This window comes from Schistocerca cancellata, chromosome 6, assembly GCF_023864275.1.
Source record: "Schistocerca cancellata isolate TAMUIC-IGC-003103 chromosome 6, iqSchCanc2.1, whole genome shotgun sequence".
NCBI classification, from domain to species: Eukaryota; Metazoa; Arthropoda; class Insecta; order Orthoptera; family Acrididae; genus Schistocerca; species Schistocerca cancellata.
Genome location: NC_064631.1, coordinates 725,211,661 through 725,227,029, shown reverse-complemented (window position 1 = coordinate 725,227,029; position 15,369 = coordinate 725,211,661). Strand labels below are relative to the sequence as shown.

At 36.8% G+C, this 15,369-nt stretch overlaps 1 protein-coding gene across 18 annotated transcripts in view; it reads right to left on the bottom strand.

The window, feature by feature from the left end:
* The window catches only part of LOC126088523 (voltage-dependent L-type calcium channel subunit beta-1), a 757,906-nt gene that overhangs the window by 48,223 nt on the left and 694,314 nt on the right, over positions 1-15,369 (bottom strand). For all 18 annotated transcript variants that reach the window (XR_007519958.1, XR_007519952.1, XR_007519955.1 and 15 more), the window contains one exon: positions 5,254-5,446. Coding sequence is in view for 9 of the 18 variants with exons in the window: in XM_049906678.1 (XP_049762635.1) it covers positions 5,254-5,446 (193 nt within the window). In the remaining 9 variants the exon portion in view is untranslated. The remainder of the gene's footprint in view (positions 1-5,253; positions 5,447-15,369) is intronic.

The window sequence follows — 15,369 nt, the reverse complement described above, 5'->3', positions numbered from 1 at the left end:
TGCAACAGTACACAAAGTACAGGGTGCCAATAATTTATAGTGTTGGGTTGGGTTGATTTGGGGGGAGACACCAATGCATTTACATATGTCTGCTGTGTGCATATATGTGCGGATGGATATGTGTGTGTGTGTGCGCGCGAGTGTATACCTATCCTTTTTTCCCGCTAAGGTAAGTCTTTCCACTCCCGGGATTGGAATGACTCCTTACCCTCTCCCTTAAAACCCACATCCTTTCGTCTTTCCCTCTCCTTCCCTCTTTCCTGACGAAGCAACCTTGGGTTGTGAAAGCTTGAAATTTGTGTGTGTGTTTTTAATTGTTTTTATTGTCTCTATCAACATTCCAACGCTTTCGTTTGATAAGTTACAGCTTCTTTGTTTTTAGATATACTTTTCCCCACGTGGAATGTTTCCCTCTCTATATGTTTTTCCCACGCAGAATATATATCTGTGTGTGTGTGTGAATTTTTAAGAGGTCAATATTCCTACAGGAAACAGAATGTATCACAAGTAGAAAAAGTCCCACAACCAAGTGACAGGAAATAAAATACTGTTGAGATATGGACCATTCTATCCAATGACAGTTATCAACCTATTGACACAACAGAAGGTAATATATGTATGTGGCTATTAAATTTTGTTACACTTTCTTTAGATTAACTTCTTGAGGAATCACAAATTCATGTGACCGCACATCTGGCCACCTCCAGTTTTGGTGACGTGTGTGATGCACACTACTGATTATTCATGAGTATGGCAGATTTTAATTGCTTTAAATGCCCCTGTAGGAAAAAGCCAAAGGTTTCAGGCCTGGTGAACGAAGAAGCCAAGCTACTGGACATCTTCAACCAATTCACTGCTCATTAACATTTCAGTGAAATACTGCTAGATGTGGTGTTGAAAATGGGGTGGTGCCTCCATCAATCATTAACAGCATCCATCTAAAAGATGAAACATGGCAATGTGCCACCATAACACTGTGCACACTCAAGTTGGTAATCAACAATTTAAACCATTAAGAATGACAATTAAGAGACAACCGGTTGGAAACCATGTCAATCGATGGAACTTTAGTACGATGATAGTGGTAAAAACATAATAATGATCAGAGGATACAGAGCAGAGATATTTAAGTTTTAATTAAGAGAATCTGTCAGAATTTACTCAGAGGTGGCTGGAGGGCAGGAGACTGGGGCTAGTGTATTTGAAGGCAGGCACTGATGGTGGCCCATAATTTCACCAGTCAGCATGGCCAGCAAAGCCAGCAGGGCCTGGAAAGGGTAGGAGCAGGTGCAAGGATACTGAAAAGGGCTCAGTGTAAAAGTTAAGACACAGTTCTCAAAGTGGGCACCCCTTCACTTTGGTTCCTGTGGATGAGCCAGTCAGTGGGCCAAGCCAAAAAGGAAAATAGTTCACCGTACATTTTGCTGTGGTGGGCAGTACAGAATTCACCGTATTTACAACCATTAACAGTGTTTAGAGTCTGTTTCCATGTACTTAAATTGGAGAGAATGATGTAATAACAAGCAGAGGTAATATTTGATGCCCATTGGTGTCTGATGTCACTACCACCAAGAACTGTGAGCAGTAGGGTAACAAGTCATTGTTACAGGAAACACAGTTCGACGGTTGAAAAGGACAGATGTGTGATAAGTGTCACTTCGTCTCGCTTGCACAATAAGCTTTTTTTGGGTGCGTACTGTGTTAACAACAGTACCTAAGTCACACACATAGTGAAATTTAAGAACGTGTTTGATGTATAATACTGCTGGTGACAAATTGCTGAGGCTTAGGCATGCATAGTTCATGAAGAAAGCTAATGGCATGTGGTACACAGCTGCACCCATATGTGAAGGTAAGTGAACACGACATATTGGTGAGCTGTTAGCTACTCGAGTGTTTTGGTATTGTCATCGTCAATGACCCTTTGGCTGCAACTATCAATTTGTGAGATTCATTGACTTGGAGGATACAAAATAATTTATTTATAGCTATCATAACTATTCTAGTGAGCTGTGAGACATCCCACATGGCAAAGAGCATTAACTGCATCTTCCCAATATAGATTATTTGTGTTATGGTATTCAAAAGACAAACTCTTATGTGAGTTACATTTCTTGGTGGCCTTTGTACCAACAGTAATGGCACACTTATATTTGAGCAAGTTCTGTAAGTTGTGATAGGTGCCATCTCTGAATTTGGTTTGATCCAATGACAAATATACAACCACTTACTCTGAGGGCACTGGGCCTCCAGAATATAGCTCAGTTCTACCAGAATTTGTTTCCCTTTATTAGTAATTGTACTCTAATTCCTCAAATGTGGTTGTGTTACAAACTTAATTAGGCAGAATTCACATGTTGGAGCACAGTGTACTAATAACTGCACTAGAATTAAGGTCAGGTGAGTTTCACAGGTTGGAGCAGTGTGGCTGGCTTGCAATGTCACAGTACTGGCAAGTATGTCAGTATCAACATAGTGTCATGCAGTACTTGCAAGCAGATCAGTACCAATGTAGTGCCATGCACCCCTGTAAACTGCCACCTACTGTAACAGTGAGTTGTGTACAATGGTACATTGATAAGGAGGGTCTGTCATTCCATTATGTCAGCTAATGTAATTTTATAGTCTCTGTTGATCTTCTGTGGATGCAGGACAGTAGCTGGTCTAATTAACTAGGAAAATCACCAAACAGCCTTGCCATTTGAGAAGTTATTTTATTTTATTTTCAAAAGCAGTTTTGGCAAGTTAATATGCCATTTTCAGGCCCCATATGCACCTTATGTATAGACAATCAATTGTATTGATACTGTCATACTGGAGCCATGAGTACCTGGATGACATGAATTTATATTTCGAGTGCTTCTTTTGAAAACTTGACAAGTCTTCAAAGGAAGCACTTGAAATACAAATTCACAACATACAGATACTGATGGCTCCAAGATGCCAATATTGATAAGATCAAGTGTCTACGTGCACAGGGGCCTGAAGATAGCATAGTGAACTGCCGAAACTGGTTGTCAAAACAAAATAGAATAACTTCTCAAATTGTACAGCTGTTTGGCAATTTTCCTTGTTACATAATTTTATAGTGTTTGGCACCAACACGACTGTTAGATTCACAGTGCAAATCAATCTGACTGTGAGAGGATATTGGCAATATTACAAAGGATAATGTTTGTAATGTTTGGCAATCTGGCTGAGTGGTTGTTGAAGAGAAATTATTGGCAAAAATCACCCATTAATGTTTCCAAGAAAAAGGGTATGAGTCTGAGGCAGTCATCCCCAAGTTCTGTTTCTAATCCTTAAGTGAACCTGACACCTTACTTCCATAATCAGCTGAGAATTTTCAGCTGCCCACATGTGTGAACAATCCCACTCCGACAAATCTTAAAAAGAAAATGGACGTGGTGAACTGCAGATGTTAAGTGCACTGAATTAGCAGCAACTGGCAGAACTGTAATCCTGCATAATGATCTAGAGGCCTGAAAGTGGCCATGTAAAACATATGGATAAAGTGAATGCTTATGCACAATTCATCATGTTGTCAAGGCCTTCAGAAGTTATAATCCTTTGCATGTATGTTTCAAGATCATCATATACTTGTTACTACTATAGCTCTTTCATATCCAGCTTGCAAACTGTGTGAGGACACCATGACGTCTTGTCCTTATTCCAATCTGATATCTGTAAGCTGCTGATGTAATCAACAACAAACTTTTTTTATTACAGTTCAAATGCTGTGAATGTCATTTGACATCCATAACATGAGCCTGTTGATTAAATCTATTGGCTAAACCAGAGCAGAATATAAGGACTGCAACTTCCTGAGAGAAACAATATGTCTCCATGTCAATGTTCATGTTTCTCACACTGTGTGGAACCATTACAGAAACCACAGCAATATACAAAAAAGTATGTAGGTGATGGCTGATTGAGGAGACAGTTCTAGTTGCTTTGACATCACCAGCACTTTCAGTGAACTACACACGGAAACATGCATAAAAAATAAAAATCCAGTAATGAATTGCAACAGGAAAATGACCTATATCATTGAGTACAAAACATTCTCAACACACTTAACATAGTCCATATTCTCAAAGAAGTTTTCTTGTTTCTTCACATGTGCTTATAGGAACCTTTTCTAGCTTTTATCAATACTATTTCCTGAATGTATGTGTGCCCTCTTGCCACATATGTCAAAAGCAAGTGATGTATCAATAAATCATAATTAGAATCTATTAATAATTGTGATAAGATAGTACTACATTTTACAATGTGTTGGAAATATGCTGCCTCTAGATAGTGAATATTGTGGGAACCATATAGAAGATGAACATTTTCAGTGTATCACTGCTGGATTCGATTTCTCCACTGTGAAAGTGAAAACATGCAGTATTCAATCTACAGAATATTTGCTGTACAGCTGTCACATCCTGCCTGAACAGTACATGCAATTTTATTTTACAGTCATAGCTTTCTTCCAAGTCACAAATATTTACTTCTTATTTGAACTTACTAAATGGCTTGTGCAGGAGATTAATTTTAGCCTATTATGGAAGATCTGATTTTAATTTTTAACATGCCACTAGATTACTTTCCATTGCAGATTTTTTTCAAAATCAATCAGCAAACACATAGTATTTGAAAATGACCTAAGGGTGAAACTGTGAAACTAAAAACTGACAGCTGCAGGCAGTTTGGAACCACTCAAAAATTCTTAGCAACTGTGGACCCGGGTTCAAAGAAAACTACGTCCATTTTAATACTGGCAGAATAAACATTATTGAGCATAGGGAGTGATACCTATTAAACATTTATTTCTTGTCATATGGATGTAATGCTGGGAGATTTTTTTCCTTAACAGAAATCATTAACATGGCTGCATAAACTGCATTATGGGTACACAAGGCGAGTCATTTATTGCAGAGATAGTCTCCCAAATCAGTAAGTATACCATACAACATTGGTCTTTTATTCTGCAGTAGGTCACTCCTTTTAGATGTTAAGTGTGATACCTAATAAGAATAGGGTGAATTCTTAGGCACAACCAGGCTATGGAGATTAAAAAAATTACACTAATTACAAAAAGAAAAACATCTACCACTGTGAAGTAGGTGGGAAGATTTCTGTTGGAAGTTGTCTCTGTTTGATGTTGTACAAGACATAGCATGATGGTTATCAAAAAAAGTTTATTAGACTTAATTCTCTGCTGTTGAAAAGTAACTTATGACTTTGGAGTGCCGTGGTACTTACCAGGAGGTGTGGTTACGTTGTGGTCAGAAGTGGAAGGCACTGCCCCAGGAGACAACTGCTGCGCTTGTGCCTGCTGGGGATTCTGTTGACCAGGAACCTGATTCTGGCTCTGCCTGGGTAAACCGACAGGCACTACTGGTGGCTGCTGTGATGGTGGTGGAATTGCTGGCGGGTGTGTTGCTCGCCAGTAAGCCTGTAGCACATGTAAGGTATGCTTTTCTGTTATTCAAGACCAGTGCTTGGTTGATGGTTTTTGACCTTACAAAAACAGGTGCAAAGAAACAATCATAACAGGAAATTTACCACTATTCAGTCAAATAAAAGTTTAGAAGTGTTTGAAATGAGTCTATTATTAGTACCTGTATTGATAAATTGATGTCGGTGACAATGAATTTACAGGGAGGTTAGAAATAACACTGCATACAATTTATATCATGGGTAATTTTAATGTCTACAAGCATACACTACTGTTTAATGTCCATAAATTAATAAGCTCTTTACCATATACGTAAATTTAATGTCTGATATTTTGGATATCATCTTATTATAACTGTACCTTGTTGCCACCTTGTGTATGAAGGAATTCTACTCACTTATGAATTGAACAACAGAGGAGCTCTTCTCTCACTATTAGTTTCTTTTAGTTACAGTTTTATTACGCGGTAACCAGAACAACGCAACAAAACCTTTTATATGTTTGTTGTGAGTACATACCTAAATACTTTATACAATGTAATTTTTTCACTTTTACCTATTTGTTACAAGACAGTATGTGATATGTAATACTGTTTTCAAATAGCTTTCAAACTGGGCTATACTCACAAAAGTGATGAATGCCATGGCAACGACTAAACAATCACAGGAAAAATACCATAGTTTCTAGAACTTCTAGCCCTTTTCCGCATACAATTTTCCTTATAGTGGGGTCTATGGGACATTATAACAAATGAATTCCAATCCTATTCCTTGCAATGTTACTGAATTCAGTGATTTCGTAGTTACTATGCAGAATCCTGTTATTTCAAATTTAACAGCTTCCTGCTGGCATTCTCAGCAGTCATCTGTTAGGCAGACAAAATATTTCAGTGGTGGAAATGAATCCCAAACAAGCATTTTAAGACTAAATTTTAAGAGATTTAAAACCAGAAAATTAGTTGCTCATCTAAAAATAACGACAACCTACATGAAAGTTGAAAAACTTTTAATAATAAACCAAAGCATTACTGATGGTTTAATGGAATATGGTGGAGCACCATTATGTTTAACACAATTTTTATGGGTAGAGTGACCTCCCCTCGTTTATTAGATCCACCACTGTATTGTATGCAGATGATACGACTTTTCTTCACAGCAGTAACAACCTTAATGATCTTAAAACCTGTGCTGAAAATACACTCACTCATGCACCATATTGGTTCAGAGCAAATGGTTTCCTGCTAAATGAAAATAAAACTCAGCAGATAATCTCCACTCTAAGAGACAAGCCACTATCTGATGACCCTAGTTCTGTTAAATTCCTGGGAGTTTATTTAGACGAAAAGTTATCCTGGGGCCAACATGTAAACTATATTAATAGTAATCTACCTAGAGTAATTTATTTATTAAGACAACTCAGAAATTGTGTACCTGAAACATACATCAGATCATCGTATTTTGCATTTTTCCAAAGTATAATATCCTATGGCATTATCTTGTGGGGTAACTTGTAGTCATATATATGACATCCTATCACTGCAGAAGAAAGCCATTAGGATAATTACAAATTCTTCACATAAGGCTCACTGCAAACCCTTATTTACTAAACAAAAAATTATGACAGTAATAAACCTCTATATATACAATGCCTTAATCTTTACAAAGAAGAACCTACAAGATGTGAAACGTAGAGAAAATGTACACTGTTACAACACAAGAAGCATCAAACACATATACACGCCTTACCACAGACTATCAAAATCAATAAATAGCTATGAAGTCACAGGGCACAAAATATTTAATAAACTGCCACATGCTATACAGGATCTCCCTGAACATACACTCAAAGAAAGACTGCATGAATGGTTTATTGCCCACCTGTTCTATGATATCAATGAATTCTTCAACTGTAAAATGCAGTAATCCAACAGATGACCCACTGTACATTTATTGTAATATAAGCTAAAATATTTCAGTAGTCAATACCTTATCACACTGTATTATAAATTGTAACTTCATTTGGCATTGTCAATTGCTGTAATGGCCTAAAGACAATAAATTATTTATTATTATTATTATTATCATTATTATTATTATTATTCTGTAAACTTGCCAACCAAACTTACAGCACCATCATTTAGTTTCAGATTACAAACTACCAGTATATAACAATGTAAAGGAGACTCCTGTAGAATCAAAAAATGTAGAAAATAAGATAATAACCCCAACAGACAAAGTAAAATAGGTTGAATACTCAAAAACCCGTTTTGTGTTTTACAGAACTGAACAAAAGAACCCTCTTACGATGGCACAAAGGTGCTGAAACACTTTTGAGCATTTACAAGCAACAGTTGTTTGCAAAATAATAACATAGAAAGGATATACTCACCAAATAGGGGAAGTGTTGAGTCACAGATAGGCACAATGAAAAAGACTGCTGAAATATTAAAGCTTTCAACAAAGTCCTTGTGTGTGTGTGTGTGTGTGTGTGTGTGTGTGTGTGTGTGTTTTTCTACTGCAGAAGGACTTTGTCTCAAAACTTTAATATTCTAGCAGTCTTTTTCATTGTGCCTGTCTACGAATCAATGCCTCCTCTATACAGGACAGACAGAAACAGCTTGAAAATCTTGTAAGGGTGTTTCAGGGGAGGCTGTGGTGAGAAATAATAGTCAAGAAAATAAATTCGATACATTGCACTGTTTCTGAGTTATTTCTCCATGAAGTTAGCCTTTCAGATTAGCAAAAGTATACATTCAAATAGCCTTCCATAGGCGGTATTGTCAAACATGTTCTTCATTTGGTTAGACGCAAGGGGAGGAAAGGAGTGGGGAGGGGAGGGGAGGGGAGGGGAGGGGAGGGGAGGAGAAGAGAGAGAGAGAGAGAGAGAGAGAGAGAGAGAGAGAGGCAGAGGGAGGAACAGGAGAACCATGTGAAATCACTGGAAAAAAATTAATGGTATATCATAGTGGTTAAAAAACATTTGTAGCATGCAGAAAGATGTTAGGTTCAAGTCTAATCAGGTGATTTGAAATTTTTATTTGTAATTCATTATTGAAATGACTTTGATCATTGGAGCAGAAGAAATCCTAATAACTGGTACAATGGGACATCCCCTCTGTCATGCACTTCACAGTTGTTTGCTCAGTGTAGATGTAGGTGTAGTTATTTGAATGCTATTAATTGCTTTAAAGGTAATGTTTCATATTTTTTCTTCTTTGAAACGTCACATTAAACACCTTAGTAATATTGCATTTGTCTTGATTTGTCCTTCCTATCATTGTTTTCCCTACTGGAATCTTCATGCAAGTGATTTGGATTATTTTTATTTGTCCACCATATTATCACAACATTCGAAATTGGCAATCTATCAGTTACAAAAATATCTATATTTTTATACTGACTGTAGAGATGTGTCAAAAACGTTTTTTTTTTTTTTTTCATTACAAGATGTGGATGTCGGGTTACAACACATCCACATTTTAGCAGACATGTCCGCATTTTTTATGCTTAATGTAGCATCCACATATATCTTTACGATACCTGCTAATGTCCCAAATTTTTTATTTTTGGGAATCAAGATCTTTTGATTTTTGTTTTCAGCTTGTATTGTGAACAATTTATAAATCTTGTACTTCAGTTACTGAACTACACTATTTGTTATTTGTTTACATATCAATTTGTTATGCTAGTAGTACCAAAAATATTAATTCATATAGCTTACAAGTGACGTTTCAATCTTTACAGCTCCGATATGGCTTGATGTGTACATTCCTTGCCCATCATGATGAAAACTGTTTTGATCAATTTTCAAATTTATAATAATTCATAGCCATATGTTATGGAAAATCTGAACCAACCCAGAAGAAAAGATGCAACACATTGAATCATTCAGTAGCGAGGAACAATTTAGGGAATTAATTAAAGCTGCACAGTTCTTTGCAGTGGCAACCCATAACGTTTGTGTTGAGAGGTTGTACTTAAGGTAGGCACAATGGGCGAAGCAGAGAAACAGAGTGATACTAAATCTGTAAAGTGGATTTCAATGTTGAAATTTAATTTTAGACATTTGAATTGCAAAGCATTCTTTAAATATCTGTGTCAACAAAACAAACTTTAAAAAAGATTTGCTCCAATGAAAACTGCATAAAGAAGATGTAGCTATTCGGCCACTTGTATCATTATCTATGCTCCATCTTACAAACTAGCTAGTAAACTGGATGCCTTCATTAAGAGCAAGAGCAAATGATGAGACACAGCTAAACACTTACCCTCTTCTAAACTTCACATAATCATCTCTGTTTTTCATTACTTCCCACACTGTCTGCTCCTTCATATTCTCATTTTCCTGTGTTCATTAACATTGACTGAAATTGTCTATGTCATCCATATAAACTGTAGTTTCAATTGTTAAGTCTTTCTTCTAACTGATACTTGTATTACTTTCCATGTTTTGATACCTCTTGTAGTTGTCTCATCAAATATTGTTTTTATTTTACTTGGTTCATTTATTTAATGCAAAATCTTACAACATCACAGTTTTCAGTAAAATGTTAATGTTTTTCCTGTTTGCTCCTTTTGTATTTGTGTATTGTTCAGCCTCTTATACATTTTAAAATGCAGTACCACCACACTCTCAAAGATTGCATTTACAGTATGTTCCCTCACACTCCTCCATTTTCCTGCATTTATGCATTTCTGTTTATCTTATTGATATTGTTCAAGTTCCTTATATATTCTGTAGTTACACTGATAATTCTTTCTTCTTTTAACTGTATCACTCTCCATGTTTTATGCCTCCTGAAGTAGGCTTGTCAAGTACTAATTTTATTTTATTTTCTTAGTTCTGTTTGTTAACAGAAACTGTTATGTAGACATGCTCTTCCTACTTTGTGTTAAAGTTTTTTCCTGTCTACTCCGTTTTTATTTTTATTTATTTAGTGTTCAAAAATTTTTTACTTTTTACACTGCATTACCACCACACTGTCAAAGACGTTTCTTACTGTATGTTTCTGCTTCAGTGTAGATGTGCAACTTCTCTTCCAACATTTTTACAAACATTGTAACTTCTTTTGTGACAGTACTCAGTAAATGTCTGAAGATCGCCTTGTAAGCCGAAAACCGGTTAACGCAATAAAAGCAATACTGCAGAACAAAAGCAAACTAGTGCTTTTCATTTATTAAAAATACACACACCTACGACATGGGCTCTAAAGTTATGCAGGGTGTGTGTAATGTATGTACCTGTAATTATTAGTATTTTTTGTTTCTTATGTAATAAATTTAAAATACGTGAAGTGTCCTCTTTTTCCACCATAAAAAATAGAAAATGTCCCTTTATTCATTCCAACATATGGTAACCCTATGTAGATGGTAATCATCATACAAACATTCAAAACATAAATTCTTGTTACACTATGGAAAGAAATAACACAAGTTAAGATGTGAATGAAAGAAGGGATTGTGTATAAAACCAAAATTTAAGCAAAATGAGGAATAAAAATACAGCAAATGAAAAAAAAGAATGATAGGAAGTAACAATGAAAGCAAATGAGAAAGTTCATACAACAATTAAAATGGTGTGACAATGGCACAGGAATAAAAAAAATACATTTAAGACATGTAAGTAAATAAACATGATTATCAAAGTAATTTAAATAAGAACTTGAAAATAATAAATGTCAAAGTATCTGATGAGATTTGAACTTACAACCTTCTGCATGTTAACAAGATCCTTTTACAACTAAACTACACCACCAGTTTATGCAGCACTGTGTTTAAGGCACTAGCGTATCATGTGAAATTCCAGTGGTTTCAAACCAGGAATCCCACCGCTGGGAACCTCTCCTTGTTAGTCACCAGCCGTAAATGCAAGCAACAAATACAATGATTACTCAAGTCATTCATTCAACAACAAAATAATCAAGAATGAAAAATAATAATTATTGTTCGCAGCAGCTGCTCAAAGTGACATCCTCCAGCATGAACACACATGTTGCAATGCTACGTCATGGAGTCTGCAAGTTTTCTGAAGTCAAAGGTTTCCCTGTTTTCATCAAAGACTAAAATTATCCTCCCAAGAAGCTCGTTGATGGTGTCTATTGGAGTGGCATTGAAAATGTTCTTCACATACCCCCACAGATAACAATCTAAAGGACTAACATCTGGTAAATGAACTGGCCAGGGAACTAGATCACTTTGGTGAACCTAACTCTGTGGATATGAATAATCTAAATGTTCCCACAAGAGCAAAGTGCGGTAATGCGCCATCATTTTGGTGTGACATTACCCGATGGATTGGTTGGGTTGTGTGAGGGAAGAGACCAAACAGCGAGGTCATCACTCTCATCGGATTAAGGATGGATGGGGAAGGAAGTCGACCGTGCCTTTTCGAAGGAACCATCCCGGAATTTGCCTGGGGCATTTTAGAGAAATCATGGTAAAGGTAAATCAGGATGGCCGGATGCGGGATTGAACCATCATCCTCCCGAATGAGAGTCCAGTGTGCTAACAATTGCGCCACCTCGTTTGGTTTACTCGATGGACTACCAGAAGGACATCATCTAAATACAACAGAAAGTCATTTACATGGAATGCTAAATATGTCCATTCATTTAAATGGGGTGGTAGTAGAGTAGGCCCCAACAAATAGTTGTCTACAATACCTGCCCAAATTTTCACATCAGCTTATGGTGATATGACTTTGCATACATGCTATGTGTAATTTCAATGTTCCACGTGTGGCTGTATTGAGAGCTGAATGGCCCTTCTCCTGTGAAACATGCTTCATCTGTCCACAACACCCTCATTTTGAAATTGGGAATTTTTATGCATTGATTTCCCTTCTCTTGTGAAACATGCTTCATCTGTCCACAACACCCTCATTTTGAAATTTGGAATTCTGATGCACTGATTTAAGTATCAAATCTTGTTCTTTCTGTTGGCGGTACCGAAATAGGTTTTAGTCATATAGGATGCCCAGTACTACAGTGAGTGAAATTTATAGTGACAGCTGGTAGCAGGATTGAAACAATCATATTAAAAATGTTTTCTTCACACTGAACAGTCCACATGCTGTTGTCGTCCAGTGTGAACTCTGTTCACAACAAAACTTCTGGTCTCCCTTAATTGTCTATCAACTACTATAAACTTATTCACACATGGAATAATGTGGTTCGGAAATCTGTCACTGTAAACTTTGTGGACCTCCAGTGCATTTTGACATGAAGCACAGTGTGCCAAGTGCACATTGGCATATTCAATGAAGTGCTAGCTCCCATGGTTATCTCATCTGTGTACATTCACAGCTGAACAAACCTTTCCAACAACCACTGATTCTGAAGATGATCAAATGACTAACAGATAGAAGCCTGCCACACAAGCTGATTCCAGTTGTTATCATAGTACAGATAGTAGTGCATATTTCTCTCTTGTTTGGTGCGAGGAAACTGAATGAAGAACGTGTCTGACATCACCATCTCCAGTAGGCTTCTAGAATTTGTGTGAGTGATGACCTCACTGGCTAACTTCAATGCTAAATAACTTGGAAATGGTGCAGCATGTCAATTTTTTTTCTTAACAATTATTGTCACAACCCCACCACTGCCACACATTCACAAGATTTTTCTTTATCCTTCCCATATTATTGTTTTTTCCATAACGGACTGTCCATAGTTTGCATAATACACAGACTGATTTTCCCACTGACCTGCTAGAGCTTCAAAAACTAAATGACTACATAATACTTTAGTCTGAAAAATATAATTTTATGACCTACACAATCACAAGGTTTGGCAAGGTCACAAAATATACCAAAATGAAAATTTGTCTTCTTTAGATCTACTAGATTTGTATTTGTGAGAACTTGTATTGTTTCTCCTTGGAGATTGTTTTATGAAAACCAAACTGAAGGGCAGTTTGAGTTATGGAAGTAATATGCTACATCACTGTGCTCACTCATTACAGATTTATTACATTTTGCAATCACAATAGGTGACTAAGATGAGAAAGAAGGATGGAATGTAACAATGTACATGTGTGGGCTTTCAATGAGAATGAGACTGACTGGTGCAAACTGCATTGTGGTCTGACCTATGGACCATGAGATATTTCAATTTTGATTAAGCACTGGAATCAGAATTTGCTGCAGTTTTCAATGGCCGAAGGCAACCACTGCCATGCAGTAGGCTGCTGAGTGCCTCAGAACTTGCAGGTCATCTGGGCAGGAGTTAGCATGGCATCAGAAAATTTTTGGAGGGTGGCCATAAGATTTTGATGGGAAAAAATTACAAGTTAGGTGCAGTTTTTGGGGACAGACAACCTTTGGCAACAAGTATGTGGACTCATCCATAGTCCTGAGCCCAGAAAAAGAAAAATAGTCCATTTGAAAATAACATTTTTTAAGAACTAGCAAGAGGGTAAAATTATTTCAAGTAGTGTTCTGAAAGAGTCTCCACTGGAGGAACCAATGCAGGACCCTACATTACTCAAAGCAAAAATATTAGTAAAGTGGCTTGCCTGATATCCAAGAAGTTATAAACATGGTTGACAGATCATTGTTAGGGGAGAATGCATTAGGTATTAGCTGAGGCAGGAGCTGTGTCAAACGCAGCCCCACTTCAGTTGCATAATAATCTTTATATTCGTTCATTTGATGTTGCCGAAGTCTAAATACATACAGTCTTATAAGAAGTGCTTTTAAATGGTATTTTGAAGTTATTTTTGATTATGACAGTGTCTTCGGTCTTCGATGGAGGTAGTTTAAACGAACAAAGCTGATGTCACACCATATGCAACCACACAACCTACTGTCAGTAAGATGGATGATGGTAACTATCTAATTGTGTGCTGTCATAGTGTTGTAAGTAGATCATCGCTGAAGACCTGACCGTGACTGTGGGCGTAGATTATTTTGTGTCTAGGAGAATATCACGTGACCTATCGCCCAGCAGATCCAGAACTATCTTGGCGTTTCATTTCTAAGTCTCACTTGACAGCAGCAGTGTTATTGTAATTTTATATGAGAGTAGCTATTTAGGTAAATGTGGAAGTGTCTTGTCTATCGGATGTAGATTCTATCCTGTAGGCTCTGTGAATTCTGCATCTGCATCTTTGCATAATGGTTGTCACTAAGTACACAATCCAAACTGGAGGATGTAGGGTCTTTACAATATATTGTGGTTGTACCAAATTAGCCTCTTATGTATTTGATGTTGTACCAGTCTCTCCCACAGTTCATTGCAAAGCTTCATCAGGTTCCACAAATGCGAGTGCAGCATTTAAACGATTGCATACCAGGTAAGGGCAGGTAAGATTAAGAGGTCACATAAGTGTTGCTGGATTTGTGTGCACAGATAATGAAGACAGGTCAGTGCTGTCATTCAGTCACACACCACTTATAGTCCTCCACTTACTTTTTCAGGCAGTTTGTTTTATTCCACACAGCAGGACTGAGCTTTGGGCTTTTTACTTTCTCTCCACATAAACTGATGTAATTAATGATATTGAATTCATGGGTAGGACTTAAAAATGTTGTAGTAAACAACCTCCACTCAGTTAAATGAATCAGTGTTAATACCATATGCCACTTTATCAAACACTATTGGAAAGACTAGGAGGACTGAAATTTTCTTGCTTCTTATTTTATTTAAATCTGCCATGAAATATGCCCCAAGTCATTTACTGATTAAAAAGGTAACAACAGGGCAGGTCTATCAAGTCAGCACAAGATTTTAACATCTTGCTAGAAACACCATACTAGCCATCAGACTTAATATTTTTAGTGACATTATGAATTTTCTAATCTCTTTAGGAGTTGTATTTTTGAAATTAATGTCTGGAGTGCATGCAGTGCCTGTACAAACAAGTCTATGAGTACAGCTTGTCCTCTGAATTAGATAGATCTCTCTTCTACTAAGCACAGGA